The following is a 17,618-nucleotide window of genomic DNA, read 5'->3' on the forward strand; positions in this document are numbered from 1 at the left end:
ATAGTTTGAAGTGTTTGAAGCAGAGGAATGAAAAAGTGATCTGTAAAAATAAATCCAAGTGATCTGTAAAAATAAATCCAAGTGCTGTGTTTGGAAAGTATGAGACAGGGGAGTAGCCAGGATTCAAGGTCTTAGGTGCACATGTTCTACCACTTGTGTTTGGTTTTGTTTTCTTTGATACTCCTGTTTAGGTGGGGGCCATTGTTGTGTTGCATTTTCTATTATGCATACACGATAAGCCGTAACGTGAAATGTATTGTGCACAGGGAAAGAGGTACTAATAATGTTGTGATTAAAATATGCATACAGAACTGCTGTTATGGTGATAAAGCAATCAGGGAAACCTTTGTGTTTGTATATGGTAGGAAAAGCATATGCATGTCTTGTTTCATTTGTTCCCTCTGGAAGTCAGTTAAGCAGTTTAGAAAACCTTGGAAATATAAATCCCAGGCTGCTTAGCATTGTATGGATTTCTGATGCACTTGTGTTGTAGAGAATGCAAAAGGGCGGTATCTGTCAAGGAGACAGACCGATTAAATGGCAAAATAAAGGTACATGAAGATAAAGAATATCAATTTTTTATAATAGGTAACATAGGTCCCCTCCATTTCTTGTATTATGGATTGCTTTGACCCTGTAAGCATGTTGTTACTAAGCATGACAATGTATGTTTAGACAGTTCCCCAGCATCATCTTTTCCTTTTTACCATTAGCGTTTGTGGGTCTTTGTGAGCTGAAACATCTCATGGTGTCCTGTGTTAAACGTGAAATCTTATTTTCTTCCCCTTGTATGTCTTATATATCCTAACTCGAATCAGAATTCTTTCATGCAGAGTCTTTTTTCCTATGATTAAAAATAGTGGTAGCCAAAGTAAGTGATGTAACATGGAATTCTTGTAGAGGCTCTCATGTTTTTTTCCATGTGGTTTTGGTAAGCATGTTCCTTTCTGGTTGTTACAGGTACAGATCATTCAGTTGATCATCTAAATAGAAAATCTAATTAAATAAAATAGATTACATCTAGAAAATCTAAATAGCCATTTTCCACCTTTTATCTGATACTGAAAAAACAGTGACGCAAAGTGGAAGTGTTTTTGCTGTTGTTTTCCTCTTTTTAAGGCATTGAACTGGGCACTTAGTCAAGTGCCAGGACCATTTGTAGATACACATTTATGGCAGTAGGGTGGCTGTATGACTGCACCAAAAGTAAGCAAGCTGCTCTGTGCTGCAGCCTGGGTGCTGATTGCTTGGATGGGCAGCAGGGAGAAATCAGCTGCTAGTTGAGTAAGATTGTGGGAGTCCACCCAGCCACGTAGCTCCTGTGAAAAGAACAGTGCCTCTGGTGTTACTGAGATTATAATGCAGGACTCAGAGAAAATTTAAGAGGATTAGTCATGGCATATTGCATTAAGCCTGACTGCTTAATCAGAAGGACTTTTTTTTTTTTCCCCTGAAAATTTTGTTGGCAAAACGGAGAAAATCAGGATCTTGATCTGCAGGGGCTTATTCTGAAGGCCTGGAGCAAGTGCAGTCACAATGTGCTAACACAGCTGGTTAGAACATGTCTTCCCAGGGAAGGGATGAGCTGTCAGGTCTGCACAATGGGAGGAGGCCCTGCTAAATGTGCTTGGGATTACTGTACTTGAAAGCAGTTCTTTGTTGGGAGTTAGTCCTTGTTTGACTGGAATCCAGTGTTTATGTATCCTCTTACAGTATCAACAACTTTCTGACGGGGAAATAATTGCTTGGATTAAAGTACTCAAGTCTTGCACTGAGAGTATTAAGCCCTAGACAGAGCCCCCCCACCACCCTGCCATGTTCTGAACTTTGGCAGTCTATCCATTCCCTCCGTGTGAGTAAGAGGGCCAGGGAGAAGAGGATTTGCTTATAGCAAACTCTAGAAGTTTCAGAAGCATGTTTTCATAGAATCATAGAACCACAAGGTTGGAAGGGACCTACAATATCTAGTCCAGCTGTCCTCCCTTTACCACACCTACAGCAAACCACTAAACCAGATCTCGTAGCTCCTTATCCAGATGCCTCTTGAACACTGCCAGTGATGGCGACTCCACCACCTCCCTGGGCAGCCATTCCAGTGCCTGACCACTCTCTGAGAGAAAAAGTTCCTTCTTAGGTCCAGTCTAAACCTCATCTGATACAACTTGTGGCCATTTCCTCGGGTCCTGTTTGTTGCCTGGTCTCTTTCGTCCTTCACCTCTCCCAGAGATGTACTAGAGGAAATGGTCATCCTTGCTAAACCCTAAATTCTGGGCTCTGTGCAGCTCCAGTGATGCCAGCAGTGGTGCAGCAGTTAGGTCTTCTGGCAAAAGATGTTTCTCCTGCAATTAGTCTGAATTAAACAGCTGCCAGTTACATTCTAACGTGCCTGTAAATGTATAATGCTTTAAATATGGAGATTCTCATGTGAGTGTGCGTCTTCCTGGGATGTTGGATCAACCTTTCACAGGTGAAGTTTCATCCTCTCACTGAGCATATGTCCTAAATCTTTTCTGGGAGAATGTATGGGATTCTGCTGTCCAATTTCTTTTCCTCTTCAACCTTAATCAATACATTTTAAATAGCTTAGAAAAAACCTCTTGGTGTGTATGTATTTAGTTACTGAAGGCTACTTTAGTTAACTGGCAGATGGATAGTTTAATGCATGCTCCTTCTCCTTGGGGGTGTTGAAGGCAGTCTGTGATTTATTATTATTAATTTAATTTATTTAAGCCTGATGCTTTTGTTGATATCTTACAGTACAGACCACATTCTTGCTTCAGGTCAGCAATAGAAAGATAAGTTTAAGTTCTGAATGAAGCATATCTCTTACTCTCTCCCTCCTCCTAGGTTAAAATCAGGTCTGCTGGCCTCACAGAAGGGGCTTGAGTATCTTAACTGCTTTCCAACTGCCAAGCAGAGGCTGTGCTCATGCTGAACAAAGCAGCAGCATTCCTGGATCCTTTTAATGATGTATTCAGAACTTTGTTGCCTCCTGATTTAATGAGTACAGTGAATGTATTCATGACTAACAAGAGCGTGCTCATTAAACAGCAGTAAGTTAACTGTCCTATTCTCTTCTCGCAATCTGGTTCATAATTAAATGGTGCTGTGTCTGAATATGACACTGGTTTGCCAAATGGAGAAGGTAGATGTTTTGAGAGTATGCATGGTTAGATAGGATTGTTATAGTCTAAGTAATTTGGCACAGCTTGCCTCACTGATAGGGCTAGTTTCCTTGGTGGGGGCCTTGTGTTTTTCCAACCAACCGAAACATTTAGACTTAAGCAGTTAGCCAAAGCATTAATTTCAGTAGCCTTCTAGTTGGTAAAGCTTTGCGTTCTGTATTCTACCGTGTTGTACTGTTGCTGCTGTGTAAATCCAAGGTAGCATGTCTGGAATTATTAGGTTGTGAGTGAGGGCAGAGCTGGACACTTAGTTTGCTTCAGACTGATGTATAAAGCCAGTCTTGGAGTCCTGATGGTAAAGCTGCAACATTTAAGAATAAAGAGAGAGCCTCGATGTTTGTGGTTGATGGGTGCATGCTGAGTGAACAGCTTTGCTGCCCAGAAGCAAGGAGTGTGTTGGAATTGCCCTCAGAGGTGTTGAAATAAAAGGAATAAGTGCTTATAGAAGTCATCTTCCCCTCAAAAGTGTACTTATTTTGATTTTTCGTGGAACTAAGGGTGAAAACAGAAATACAGGCTATTTATCTTTGCTCTTATTCTGATGCCTATTCTGAAATATTTTGACTTAAGTAATGGTAAGAATTACTGAAAAAGAAATGTGGAGGCAGAAGGAATCTGAGGCTGTGAGAGAGGCAATGTGTACGTTCTGCTTTTTTACTGGTCACCTCCTGACACTGTTATGGGGGCTTTTAGCATAATCAGAATGACACCGAGAAAGTTCTCATTTTAGAAACAGCTTTCAATCTAGTCTGCTTGTGTTTTCTTTTATCCTTCACACTGGCTTCATAAGAAAAGCCTCTCAGGCTCCGGTACCTGTTTGCCATATGGAACAGCAGGCTCCCGTGAGGATGGGGGCAGATGTCTGATACAGCCGGCTGCAGCTGCTGCCTCTTCCTGCAGGCAGTCTGTGCATGACTTGATCTGTACTCTCCATCCAGGGAACACAGCTCCCTGCAGGTCACTGCCTTGGGAGCCCATCAAAGCCTAGCAAACATATGCTGAGTTTTCTAATAATCATTAGTTTTGTCTTTTCATTTTTCCTTGAGAGCAGTTTTCATTCAGATACACTGAGTAGGCAGCCTTGTTTCTCCTTTTTATCAGTCCTTTTACATTAACAAGAATGGTGAGGTTCCTTTATAGATGTAGACTTAATGTTTTTTTCGTGCTGGTATATATCATACAATCGGAGTACAAAGTAATTCAAAGGAAAATGACTTCTGCACATTCAGGAGTATGGAAGAACATGTTCTTTCCATCATTTGATGAGAATGAGCCACAGTGATTGATTCAAGCTGGAAACCACTTGTTTACATGAGTGTCGTGTGGAGACACACTCATAACCACCGGTGGCTTGTGCAGCTTGGGAAGGTGCAGTGAGTTACTGTGTGTACAGAAAGAGGCAGGTGGGGGCGAGATGTCAGGGTTTCTTTGGGTTGTTCTCAGTTCCCAGTAGAACTTCCCTGCTGCCATGTGAAATGGGTGAATTGGGTTATGGGGTCTCTCTTCTGTCTTGGTGGTGGAGGTGAAGTGGGGTGTGTCATGGGGGTGTCATACAAAATGGAGCACGGAGTGATGTTTTGTGATTCAAAGTGTTCTACTTCTGGCCCCAGTGTGTCTGTCTGTATTATGTACTTTGGCAAAAGCCCTGGGTGGTTTTTCCCTTGTGGTGTTGATGGCAGAAAAAAGATTATTTCAGGAACAAGCTGCTTTTATTTTATTCTTATTTTTGACCTTGAAAAGCTTGAACTTATTAAATACCGGACCACAAATGTACATTAGTGAAGCAGGAGGAAAGTGGAAGCAGTTCCTCTAACTGTTTACAGTGCTCACTGCTATTTTTTGTAAGATCTTTCTAAAAGCATCCCCAACATTGTCTTCATTATGGCTTCTGATTTACTTACAGCAGCATATCACTCACTTTATACCTCTGGTGTTAAGGCAGTCTGCTGCTCTGCCAGCTTGCTCAGAGAATCTGTTTACTGACTGTGCCTGGGGATTGGAGAAGCTGGTAAACATTCTGCATGTTCTAACTCTGAATGATAATTTATCCTGCCTACATACAGAGCTTTCAGAGAAGCTGCGTTGAATTCATTTTTGCTTGTGTGGGTGTGAAATGTCTGTGTAGGGGATATTCTTCTCTGGAAAATGATGCACCGCTCTCTCTGTAATCTTTCTTGCCACATCTGTTCAGTTTGGATCTTCATATCACCATATTTAATAGTAGGACATAGAAGACACCGAAGTTACCTTGTATTGGTGATGGAAGCACCATTTGTTACCACTGACAAGATATCCCCTTTGTTAACCTCTTGTTAGGTTATTTTCAGAAGTCAAGGATCTTTTACTTCCTCACTACCCTGCTGGTGGGCTGAAACAGTGCTGATAGTTATATTAAAGCTTATGAAATGAAATAGTTTAGAAAGGTTGAGCTGTAATACACTGCAGGTACAGGATATCAGAAAAGCTTGTGCTCGGCATGTAGGGCTTCTTATGAGGACTGTATTATTATTATTATTATTATTACATTGCATTGCAAGTGGACTATGAAAGAATCTATGTGCCAGAGAGTAGATGTGGTCACTGCAGAGGTATTTGAATAAACCCATGAAGAAGGTCCCGAGGATACTTAGTGAGTGTAGGTCAAGTAGTCCTGGATTGTTTCTACTGTGGCAGCATGATGTATTATGGGTACAAAAGAGACAACAAATGAATCATTTAAAGATGAATGGAACAGATTGTCTTTATGATGTGAGGTGTATAGTTCTGGCAATTCGCATCCACTGTTGTGTAAGAGCTTCTTGTGCACAGAGCTGCTCAGAATACATAGGAAGCAATGGCTAGTATTTCAAAATAAACTCTCCCAAATACTGCAGCTTCTCTAAGTTGCTTGGATTTGTTAGACAGTCAGTTGCAGAGTTAAATCCTAATTTATCCTACTGAATATTTAACAATGTCACAGTCTGGCAAAGGATAAATAGTCTTATTGTCTGTTCATTCGTGATGATAGTGTCAGCAAATCTTCATGCTGTTAAAGATGCATGGGAAAGACAGATGGAAGATGGCAATTACACATATGTGTTGGAAAACTGGAAGAACAAAAAGCACTGGTTGGAAAAATCCTTGTTCTCAGGAAAAAAAGTTACATAACTAAAAAATGAATGAGAATGAAAAATGGATTTTCATTAAATATTTTGTCTGCTGGGCTTAAAGGGAGATGTGGAAATCCCAGCTTGCATGCAAAAGATATGAACAGGAAATCTTTCTTCTTAGTTTTGCATGGAGATAGAAAGAAAAACACTTTTTTCTCTTAAATGTGAGCCTTAAAAGTAATAGTTCCCTGAGCACTGAAGTACTGCATTTATATATTGCTGCATATAAATAGAGATAGGAAGATGTCTTCTTTGAAACTTGAAACAGCTGTATGAAATACTTTCCCTTGTGAATACTTTAAAGCTCATTGCATTGTGGTGCTCAGGGATATGATTTAGCAGAGAGTTGTTAAAGTTAGGGTAATATGGTTAGGCTGTGGTTGGACTTGATGATCTTCAAGGTCTTTTCCAACCTGGGTAATTCTATGATTCTATGATTCTGTGCTTCGTTATTTGGCTTGAATTTTATTTCTTCTATTTCAGGGATTTGCCTTCAAGCTTCTGATGGTGCATAGAAATGCTCACAAGAACAAAGTTATATTTGCAATTCTAAATTACCTGATGAAATCTATCATTCACCATATGGTCAATTTCAGTCTCCTGTAATGTCAGTCTGATGCTCATAACAGCCCTTGCGCTTCAGTAAAGCTGCGTGAGTCAGGGCTGTCATGAAGCAGGAAGCAGCGGTGTGAAAAGGCACTGGGAATATCAGCAGCTCTGCTGATGAAGTAAGTGATGGCTTTCCTGTCTTAAAGGCTGGATTTTGTCCAGGCACATGGTTATGTTCAGTCTTTAACAGAAGTATAATGGAGTGGTTGTAGATCAGCCTGAAAAACACGCATGAGTGTGAAGGATTGATATGGTAAGAAGACAGTATGAAACGAGGATTTTTTTGGTTTAAACTGAAGTTGCATAGTCAGCATTCAAAGGCTGTCATCATAGGAAGCACTGTAAATAACCATTGGTGTAGATGTGAGCCTTTTTGAGTAATTACAGATGAATTTGACCAAAAATCTGGATAGTTAGACAAGATGGGAAGGAGAACTGTGTAGCAAGTAGGTGCTGATGTTTCTCTGTCCTATGGAGCGTAAACTCAGCGCACCAGGGCTCACTTTGTGGGAGTACTTGTGTGATTGCCAGATGAGCTCATGGCTCGGTCGGTCCATTGGTGTGTCTGGACTTGCAGCAGAAGCCTTTGTCTGTTGAACTGTGTGCAGTTCTAAAGTATTACTTTATTTTAATCTGTAGATAAATGTTACCAACTCTGTGAAGACTCCGTGGAAACACTTTGTGGTGTATTCATGGTGGTATACATTACCTTGTTTTTGCTTATGATGTTTATAAGGAGAAGATAGTCTGTTCCATTCAGAAGGTGTTTGGCACACAGCTGACTGTACTATGACATGCTGAAACTAGAAATTTTGGACATGATTAAGAACGTGGATATTGTAAAGATCACAGTTCTGGTGCGGCAGAGTGAAGAGAGGAGCAGTCTGAGCCTTTCTGTTTGACTCAGTTTGGTAGCTCACGTAACTGCTCAGCCAAGAGAGGGTGAGGAAACTTGTGCAGGAGCCAAAGTTACAATAGCATTCAAATGACCTTACGGCATCAAGAGCTCTTCGTGTGGGGAAAACGCAAATAGAACCGGCAGTTAAAGCAAGCGTGCTGGCCTAATGGTGAAGTTCCGGAGGGGGAAAGCAGACTCGGGGAAGGAGGAATGCTACGCAGATGATCAGGAGCACAAAGGGCAGAAGAGCAGGTACAGCAGTGGTTGTTACAGAGTTGCAGTTATCTGATGTTGTTTGAGTTTCACAGAGCTTGACTTTGAGTGTAGTATGTATGTAATGTGTGTGCAGAAACATTGCTAGCTATGTTTTCAGTCAGCTCAGAGAGCATGCAAGTGCTGCTTTTGTGCTTTTCAGATTCCCTTAGTCTGCAGTTCCGTTGAATATTGTTTTTTGGCTGTTGTGCTGGATTTTACTGCCTGGCCTCTTACTCCAGTAATGCTGAGCTGCTGTTGTACTGTCACACGCCACTTTTGAACTGGGGGGGAAGGAGGAAAGACTTATGCTTTGGTAAGCGAAAGCAGGGCATCAACAGTGCACAGGTGCATGGAGGGGCCCAGGATTGCTTTTTGTTCTGTGTTCTCCGAATTGAAGTTGTACTTCAGAGTCTGAAACCATGGTGTTATTATTAAACAATTGCTGTGACAGCAGCAGATAAATCCATGCAAATTTACAGTCTTTGGGTTTCAAAGAAGTTGCAGTTATTTGGGATACCCACAGGATAATTTGTTTGTCACGTTCCACGATCAGCAACAGAAGTGAAGGACAGCAAAGTGTTACTGTGCGTGCGTGTATGTATGTATATATATACTCTAACAGATACTTTGGTAACTTCAAGCCTCGTTATTAAAGTAATGCCTGTCTGGCTGGTGTGCTGGACTTTGTTCTCCTACTAACATGGAAGCAGTGCACAAGATGACCTGTACTGGGGTTTGCATCATTTTATTAAAATGTAATAAATTATGAAAAAGCATATATAGTATAGTATATATAATTGTGTGTAGTATAGTATGTAGTATATATAATTCCCTGTTTCTTTTTATTACTCCACAGTTTGGCCATCTGAACTCTGTTAAAAGAATGGGTGTGCTTAGGGGATCTGTAAAAAATGGCAACTGCTTCTAGTCAAGTTAAGGCAGGAATTAAGTTTAACTTTTTTTTCCACATGTTCTTTGTTACAAAACCCATTTAATCTCTGTGCCAAAACAATTTAAAGGGCCTTTGCATGTCTGGGAGCTTTTTAGCTTTGGAAGAGAGCCTTTTAGTGCTGTTCCTCACTCTGTGATTGGCTGACTTGAGGAAAGTTAAAATTCCTTCATCAAAAGCCTTACATTTACCAACCTCATAGAAATGCAGCCGACTGGCATTACCTGCAGCGCTTCAAGTCCTTAACGCTTACAATATCTCAGTGCTGATCTTAGGCATCTGCAGGAGAGCAAAGGGAAGGAAATGAAGAATTTTTGTCAAGTTGTTAGCATCTGTAGTACGACGGGGAGAGCAATCATAGTTGGATGGAGATAGAGTCTGTATCAGGCAGAAAAAATGTCTTTTCTTGTTCGCTCCTTTTATACTCCTCTTTCCCAGTCCCCACTAGTTCAGGTAGGAATATACAGCAACCAAAGAGCGCCTACATTATGGTAGGAGCTCTTGTCTATAGGGAGTAGACTGAAGGAAAAAAAAAGTTATTATTGAGTGGAATGCATTGGACAGATTTACCTGATCATTTTTACATGACTCACTTTCCTCTTGTAAATTCCTGTTTTGCCCCAGTAATATTTAGGCATTGTTAATTCAGAGTTGCTATTTGCCCTGTGCACTTAACTTACCTGTGCTTACTGTTCCTTTCCACTGAGTGTACTTCCTGTGGGGCTTCTAATTCATCCCACAGCAGTTCGCAATTTGTTCTCTTTATGGAAGAGCACTTGTCTTGCACTGGTGCTGAGTGCTAAAATAAGGGATTTTCAACAGATGTTGATATAAATCTCCTCCTCAATGTATTCTGGGTGTTGCAGTTTGATATATCTACATCTATACTGTGGACTACTATGGAAATAGTTTTTTTTTCCTGGTGAACTTCGTCCCAGAAAGTGTCATTAACACAGACTGTAAGAAGGAGGCAGAGGAAACTGTGTGGAAGGTGTTATTAGGAACTGCCCAGTGAGTGGGCTTGAGGTTTTGTTTAATGAGACCAGTTCTGAATGCACGAAGGTGGCATGGATAAAAGCAGAGGTCTGCAGCAAAACCTGCAGTCATTGCAGCCAAGAAGGAGAGCTGAATAAATTCTAATGCAGTCTTTTAAAGAGAACTGGAAGTATTGGAACTAATTTATAATACATTTACCAGCCTTTCTAATGAGGATTTTAATGTGGATTATTCTGGGACAAGTAATATCTAAAATGAATATGAATAAAATGGAGATGGATATGTGGCCATTTAGAGCATGACTTTAGATAATTGCTAGTTGTTATGGGGCTGTACAGCAATTACTGGGAAAACGTGAGGATTAGAAGGGGTAGGAGTGTATTTCATGTTGTGGTTTGCGTTATGTTTTTAAATATCGAAACTCTACTCCATCTGAGGTGCTGTTCCCTCTGATCACGCCTCATCCTGAAAACCTCTCACTCTAAAAGAGATGAAATGCGGTTCCTGACGTCATTTGGCTTCACGTGCACAAGGTTTCATCACAGACCTGGAACTGGAGTTGAAAAATGTAGTTGTCAAGGAAACTTCCAGGCAGAGAGAATAGCTGCCCAGTTAGGCTCAAAAAATCACGTGAACTTGAAAGCCACTCAGGAGCTTAATTTAGTGGAAGACTGGCCTGAGCAGCTTAATATAGATAGCTCAGATGTCATGTGGAAATTCTAATTTAGACATGTATTGATATGAGAGACCTTAGGATTATTTTCACTCATTCCTGGCTGGATTGCTTGTGTGTTTCCTTCCCTTTACCCTACTCCTTATTCTCAGGAAATACAGTAAGTTGGCAACTGGTAATGCACAGCTACGCCAAACTGTGCCAGGGAAAGTGAAGGGAAATGGGCCTTCCAGCTCTGGTGCTTTTTGCGTGTCAGCCAGTTCTCAGTGAATTCTTCAAGCTGTTTGGTCTTCAATAACCTTGTTTGGTACTGCTCCCAGTAACTTTGACAAAGAAAGTAAAATGAGACATGTATCTGGTAAGGATGTCCTTCAGCATGATAAGAAGTATTGGTGACTTCTGATCTGGGCTTTTCCTTCTAGTAAGTGAAGCTCTTGAAGTGATGAAAGGGAATGTATGTGGTAGGGAAAACACGTGAAAGTTGAGAGGAAGGTAGGTATGTTTAGGTGTACTGCTCAGCCTCATCCTTCCAATGGCAAACAAAAGAAATTTGAAAGGTTTATTCTGAAGTGATGATTTGTTTGGTTTTAATTGTAGGTAACCGCTGGTTTACTTGCATGTTTCCCAATGCTTTCACTTCACATCACAGCTATCAGTATCAAGAGCAAAGTACTTTTTAACTAGGCCCTGCAAACGGTTTCTGGCATTGTCGTTAACATAACATCAATAGGAAGGTCATAGTGCAGCTGATGAGACTTGCCCTCCAATGAAAATGTCATGGGAAAAACAAATTGACGAATGGGCTCCCTCTGTATCTCTTGCAGCCATGGAAAATTCTGCTTTGCTAGAAACTCTTTGAGACTTAAGAAGGAAAAAAAAAACACAACGCTCTTTACTTAAAAATAATGTTTATGGTTTGTTATGTTTTGAAGTATCACTTCAACTTTACACAGGAATTTATTTGGGATAAAACTGTCCTGTTGGTCTGGTAGCACTGAGGATTGTAGCTGCGCAAGGAGAAATAGAGCACTGGGAGGTGTCAGTGGGAAGGTTACTGTTGTTTTCCACATGAAGAATTAAAATGCCTCAGTGCTTCTGTCTGAGGTAAAATATCTCAAATACAGATGCTGCGAGTCGAGTTGATTTTTGTTTTTAAAGACACCTTGAATGTTTTAGATGGCACTTGAGCATAGTTGTGCAGTGCGGAACATAATTTCATGCAGTGTCTGAAGATGAGCTGCTCCTTAGCATGTCTCTTTCATTTGTGTTTACCATAAAACTGAACAGAATCTGTCAGTTAACATAAAACTGACTTTTTGAAGGGGGAAACAGGGAAATAGTTACGTTACAGCTTTACTGAACAATACTGTGTTGATACTGATTAGAAATAGTTTCCTCAGATTTTTGAGAACAGCCTCTGTTACAGTCTGAATCTCATGGTTATTCCTTGGAGTAGCGATCATAGCATGCAATGAAATAACACTTGTGGCACAGGTACCACACAGAAGTGACCTGAACAAAGCTTTTAACCTCTGCTTGTTTTAGTACCATTTTATAGTGAGGAAAATAACTCTTGAAATGTTGAGTGTTTCCCCTGGTTTACCAAGTACCGTGTACTTCATTACATGGTGCGTATATAAATCCAGATACTCATAGTGGGCTTCAGAATTGCCATCTAATGTATATGTGAAGTGTACTGGAAGCGGTTGGTGGGTTTGAATTCCAATTCAGATTCTTGAGGTTGCTTGTGAGGCATCCACCACCATGAGAAAAAATATATTCATATTGTTCTGTCTGCAGTATGCATGCAGTAGAGGCTTCCTGACTCAACAAACAATTCTTCACTGCCTCTTTGGTCTCTCCGTCATCACGCTGAGCTGAGGGGCTGCTGTGAGGCCTGCGTGAATGTTTTCTGCTGATAATGTGTATGTCTTGTAGCTGAGGCTGTTTTTAGCAGTCTGGTTAAATGCTTAGAGTCACTGAGGGACAGAGTCCTGCGGGGAGCTCTGACAGGGAGCTGCCCATGGTTTGCAGTGGGAAGGAGGAAAAAGGTTCCTTCCATTCCCTACTGTTTTGTCTATTTTTGAGTCTTCGTATTTCCTGATAACCTGCAAAGAAAATACAGGTTTCTCAGGTTTGTTAGCTCAAGAAAGAGAGCATGTATTGAGCTAGGAATAATCTCCATGTTATTGAGGGAGAATTGCATGCAAAATTCCTTCTTGATTGTAGTGAGGGTTATAGGTCTTAAGAAACGCAGACCTTTTAGCTAGAGTGAGCCTCAGAGCTCCTCCTGATTTAGAGGAAAGCTAGTGAGACTCCCCTGAATACATTGCCATGTTTTCCCTGCCTCCTGCCTTTCAACTTCTAATGTGTATTTTGATTTAGAACAGAGAGAATAAAGTCAAAGGTTCCCCCAGTGTTTTGATCTCCACGTGCGTGGCTGAGTGAATGTGCTTTTCTTGGCTTTCGTGTTTATCTTTGCAAATAAAATGTGCAGGTAGGGAATTCAAAATAGAATTCCAGGCTGTTAGAGACTTCTCTAAATGACATATCTGGGAACGCTGCCACATAGCAGAAACATTTTGGTGATGTGTGTTTCATTGCTACGGGGACACAAAAGATAAAGTAAGCCATGTCAGTTGCTACTGTGCTTCATAAAGTTCCATGAAACTGAACATTTATACGTGTGCTGAAGTAAAAGATTGCCTGGCTCTCATTCTCTGGTTTATTTTATAAATGTTTTGTATGTGCTGTTATGCTATCCCTTCATATCAGGGATACTAACATCTACCTGGTATGAAGTGCTTTTTTCCTTCTTCCTCTCAAATGAAAATATAATTTCAAATGTATATCTTCTTGTCTCCTTAAACCAGTCTGGATGTGTTTGGGCTGTGTGTCATCCTCCTTCCTTTTGACTGGCAGGCATTGGCCATGCCTAGACTCCTGTGTGGGAGCCGACTTCTGTGCTATTTATGCTGTCTTGCCTGTTTTGTTGGGCCTAATCTAGTTGTGCAACTCTGCCTCTGCGGGATGTTTTATTTTTACAGCTATTTGTAATGTGTTTGAAGAGCCCAGACCATAGTTAAAACCCAGTGGCTACGGTGGTGCCTTATGCCTTGCAGCTAGAGGAACTGATGATAAAGGCAAACTATACTACGGTGGCTAGGCATTAAACATTGGGTTGAAGGCTGCTGACATTCGTATCTCTCACTGAGCTTAGTGACTGACCTTGGGAACAGGCTTTCTTCCCATCTCTGTAGAGTGCTCTATCACTGTGCTCTGATGTGCATCTGAATTACAGGAACTGAGGTTTTAAGTAAATAAAGAGTAGAATTAAAAACATAGTAACCAAGAACTGAGCAGGACAGATCAGTGACGTAGTTGAGATATATGACTGTAGAAAGAAGCTTCCTAATAAACAGGGATAAACTTGTGCAAGGGGAAAGAAGAAAAATACTGTCAGAATCTGGAAACCCTCTGCAGCAGCTAAATATGCCCTTAAATCATATGTGGGTTTCAATAGCAAGAAAATAGTCTTTTGTGATATCCATCTCCTTGGGTTTTATGTGGTTTCTTGATTGCACAGTAAGTTTGTGCCTCTATATAAAGGCCTTTGAGAAGTTGATGAATGGCTCTGTTCTTCGCTTGTTCAGTACATATAGGTCTGAACACAATGTAAAGTTCAAGGCAGAATGGAAACCTATGATATGACATATAACGCAAAAGTCAGGAGGAGAAAAGGTGCATTAATAATCCCCAAAATATGGTACACGAGCTGTTTAGTGATCTCTTATCTGCTGTCAGATTTGTCCTGTGTTGCTGCTTTCACGCCTTGCTGTAGATAGGCTTTGCCTTAGCTGAAATGAATGCAAGCTGTAAAAAACTTTGTTTGTTATCAACATTCGCATGTTAGCACTTGTTTCCCAATAGGACTCTGTGGGAGAGCTTACAGGTGCGTGCTGTATTGTTCCCTTGCAATTTCATGGTGTGACTGGGAAAATGTTCTTATCTTGCCCTTTTGGCTCCTGTGCAAGTGATCTTAGCCTAGAAGACCACAGATTCAAGTCAAATTGGTGACCTTTTCCTTCTGTTTACTAATAGACTTTCTTGTTTCTATGATGGTGTAGACAGAGAGTGAGGAAGGGGGCATTTCAGCAGTATCTCATCCCTCAGAAAGCAGCAGCAGAGTGTCTCGCTCAGATTGCAGGGGTTGTTTGTGCTGTGGGCAGGTACCAACGCATCCAGCTCAGAGAGGCAGTGCTAGATTGAGTGCAGCTTAAAAGCTGGCTGCTCTCTTCAACCACAGGAGAGTGGCTGGTTTGGGCCTTGGCTGAAGATTGTGGGACTTTACATGGGAGTTACTGAATCAGTGAGTCATGGGAAACTGCTGCTGTTCTTCCTCTTCCTCCCAGGGAGGCTTCAGTGAGAAGTTCACTGACAAAATGACCTACCGGTATTTTTATTCCAGAGAAGAGCAGTGAAGCTTTGAGGGGTCTGGAACACAAGTCTTCTGGGGAGCAGCTGAGGGAGCTGGGATTGTTCAGTCTGGAGAAGAGGAGGCCCAGGGGAGACCTGATCGCTCTCTACAGCTGCCTTGAAGGGAGGCTGTGCTGAGGTGGGGGTCAGCCTCTTCTCCCAGGTAACAGTGATAGGATAGAATGGCCTCCAGTTGTGCCAGGGGAGGTTCGTATTTGGATATTAGGAAAAGTTTATTCTCTGAAAGAGTGGTGATACAGCGTCACGGGTCAGAGTTGGTGCAGTCACCATCCCTGGAGGTGTTCAAGAACTGTGTGGATGTGGCACTGAGGGATGTGGTCAGTAGGCATGGTAGGGGTGGGTTGGCAGATTGGACTAGGTGATCTTAGATGGCTTTTCCAGCCTTTATGATTCTCCATTTAATAATATAAACAAGTATGTGCACTTTTTTCCCTCTTTCCTCAGTGAAGGACAGGCATGTGAAAACTGAGCTTTTCTATGGTTGCCAATGGTTCATTAGGGACAGAAGAGCCCATAGAAAAACACAGCACAATTCTGAATTGATGGCAGAATGCTCTGCTGAAAAAATCCAGAAGAATGAGGGAGGTAGGGGTGATCTAGTGTGCCAGGCTTCTACTTTGTAGTAGGAATAACTATAATGCTTAACTTTTTGTACTCTGATATCTTTCTGACTGAAAGGATGCCCAGTAATTTGTTAAACAAATCCCTGGCTGCTAGTTGTTAGGGGGGAAGTGAGAGCCTGGAGATCTCTATTGCTATTGGACATGTTTTGTAATGGCAATTCAGTATTTCTTGTGGGGAATTCTTAGTTCTTAGACCTCAAAATCTCAGGTGGATGCTCTATAATATATAAACTTGCTTGTGTTTAATGTGTGTCTGTGTTTGGATTGAAAGATTTTTTTTCCATGTGAACTGTAGAAGGAGTTAAATGAGTTGACTTCATTTCAGGGAAGTCAGTGTCCATAGAGAATACAGAAGTATTCTTCTGGAAGCGCTGTTTCAGTGATATGATGTGCAGCTGTTTTCAATCAAGCTCATTCTTCCTGGTCCAACCTAACCTGGTTAGGTTGCAGGGAGGTGCTCTCCAGGCCCTGTTCAGCCACATGGAGAGTTTCATGTTCTCTCCTCTTAGTGGAAGAGAAGCAGTAAAGCCTTGTTGTCTGTTTCTAGAATGCAGCAGACAGAGAACAGATGGAATTAATGAGGACTAAGTAATGAAATTTGGGGTGCTCTCTCTCAAAGTACTTTTAAGTGTTATTGGCTTCAGCTGTAAATCTTGGCCACGTTTCTACCTGTTTTCAATCAGTGAAGAGTTTGTATGCCAAATGAGCAACCTTCATGGAGAATTTACAGGGTAGGTGAAGTGATCTGTTCCTCTCAGGAAATCCTGTGTTTATACTCAGGATTGGACATGCAGGCCTGGCTTTCCATTTTGCTTGTTGGTCTGGATTTGTTTTGTTCCTTTCTATCACCATGCAGAGATTGTTTGTGTTACTGTACTGAAAATGGGTTTTCAGAAGAATTTCAGGCTCCCAGTCAAGTTGTAAAGCACACAAAACAGATGCTGAGCACAGGAATGACATGTCCATCAAAGAACTTCTCCTGGCTAAGAACTGGCTTGGTTGCTTGCCTGAGGCTATTGGTATACTCAGAATGCTTTCTGTCTGGGTGCTAAGATAAGTCATGAGGCATGCTGACAAGTGAGAAACTGAATTGACTGATGGAACAGTCAGTTTGCCTGTCCTACAGCAGTTCAGTTCTTCCTCCATCAGCAGAGGTTTGCCATGGAGGTAAGTGGGAGGCAGTTGGGCTCAGTGCTTGCTTGCTGCCTGTACTGTGACTAGTGAGTAAGGAAAATCCCATGTCCAGAGCTACCTCTGGTGTATTCTGGAGAATATATATGTGTATATAGGAATGTACCCAAGGGTGTCTTCAAAGACAAAACAAAAAACAAAACCTCTCAAGTGTACTATTGCACTTACTTTCCGAAATCAGTTTACAGACTTCTGGAAAAATGTGATCCTTCACTATTTAGTGACTTCATATTCTTGTCTTTGTGATCCTTTGGGAAAGCCACAGCGCTGGCTTTCAACGACATTACGTAATTCGGAAAGACAATATATTCTTCAAGTGAAGCAAAACTTACTGCATTTAACTTGCATTTTTACCTCTTGGCTTGTGCTTTTGTGTTGTTCCCCCATCCCTCCTCAAGGAGATGTTGTGTATAAAGGCTGTATTGCAGTGTTGCTATTGTCGTGTTCATTTAATGCCCCTGGAATTTTCTTAACATGCCGTTGGGAACTCTGCTATTGTAACTTTGACTTTAATGGCACTAAGCCACAGATGCATTGGCCCAGTTTCCTAAAATTCCACAGCCTGTTGTTAAGATAAACAATTCTGGGTTCCC

The 17,618-nt window shown here is 41.3% G+C and overlaps 1 protein-coding gene across 6 annotated transcripts in view; it reads left to right on the forward strand.

The window, feature by feature from the left end:
* The window catches only part of TRAK1 (trafficking kinesin protein 1), a 121,774-nt gene that overhangs the window by 19,102 nt on the left and 85,054 nt on the right, over positions 1–17,618 (forward strand). For 3 of the 6 annotated variants that reach the window (XM_015854096.2, XM_015854099.2, XM_032442399.1), the window contains exon 1: positions 7,973–8,093. The exons of 2 other annotated variants lie outside the window; for them this stretch is intronic. In XM_015854096.2, coding sequence (XP_015709582.1) covers positions 8,008–8,093 — 86 coding nt within the window. In that variant the 5' untranslated portion in view covers positions 7,973–8,007. Of the gene's footprint in view, positions 1–7,971; positions 8,094–17,618 lie in introns of those variants that run through there. One more of the 6 variants, XM_015854105.2, reaches the window with a different exon arrangement.

This window comes from Coturnix japonica, chromosome 2, assembly GCF_001577835.2.
Source record: "Coturnix japonica isolate 7356 chromosome 2, Coturnix japonica 2.1, whole genome shotgun sequence".
Classification (NCBI taxonomy): domain Eukaryota; kingdom Metazoa; phylum Chordata; class Aves; order Galliformes; family Phasianidae; genus Coturnix; species Coturnix japonica.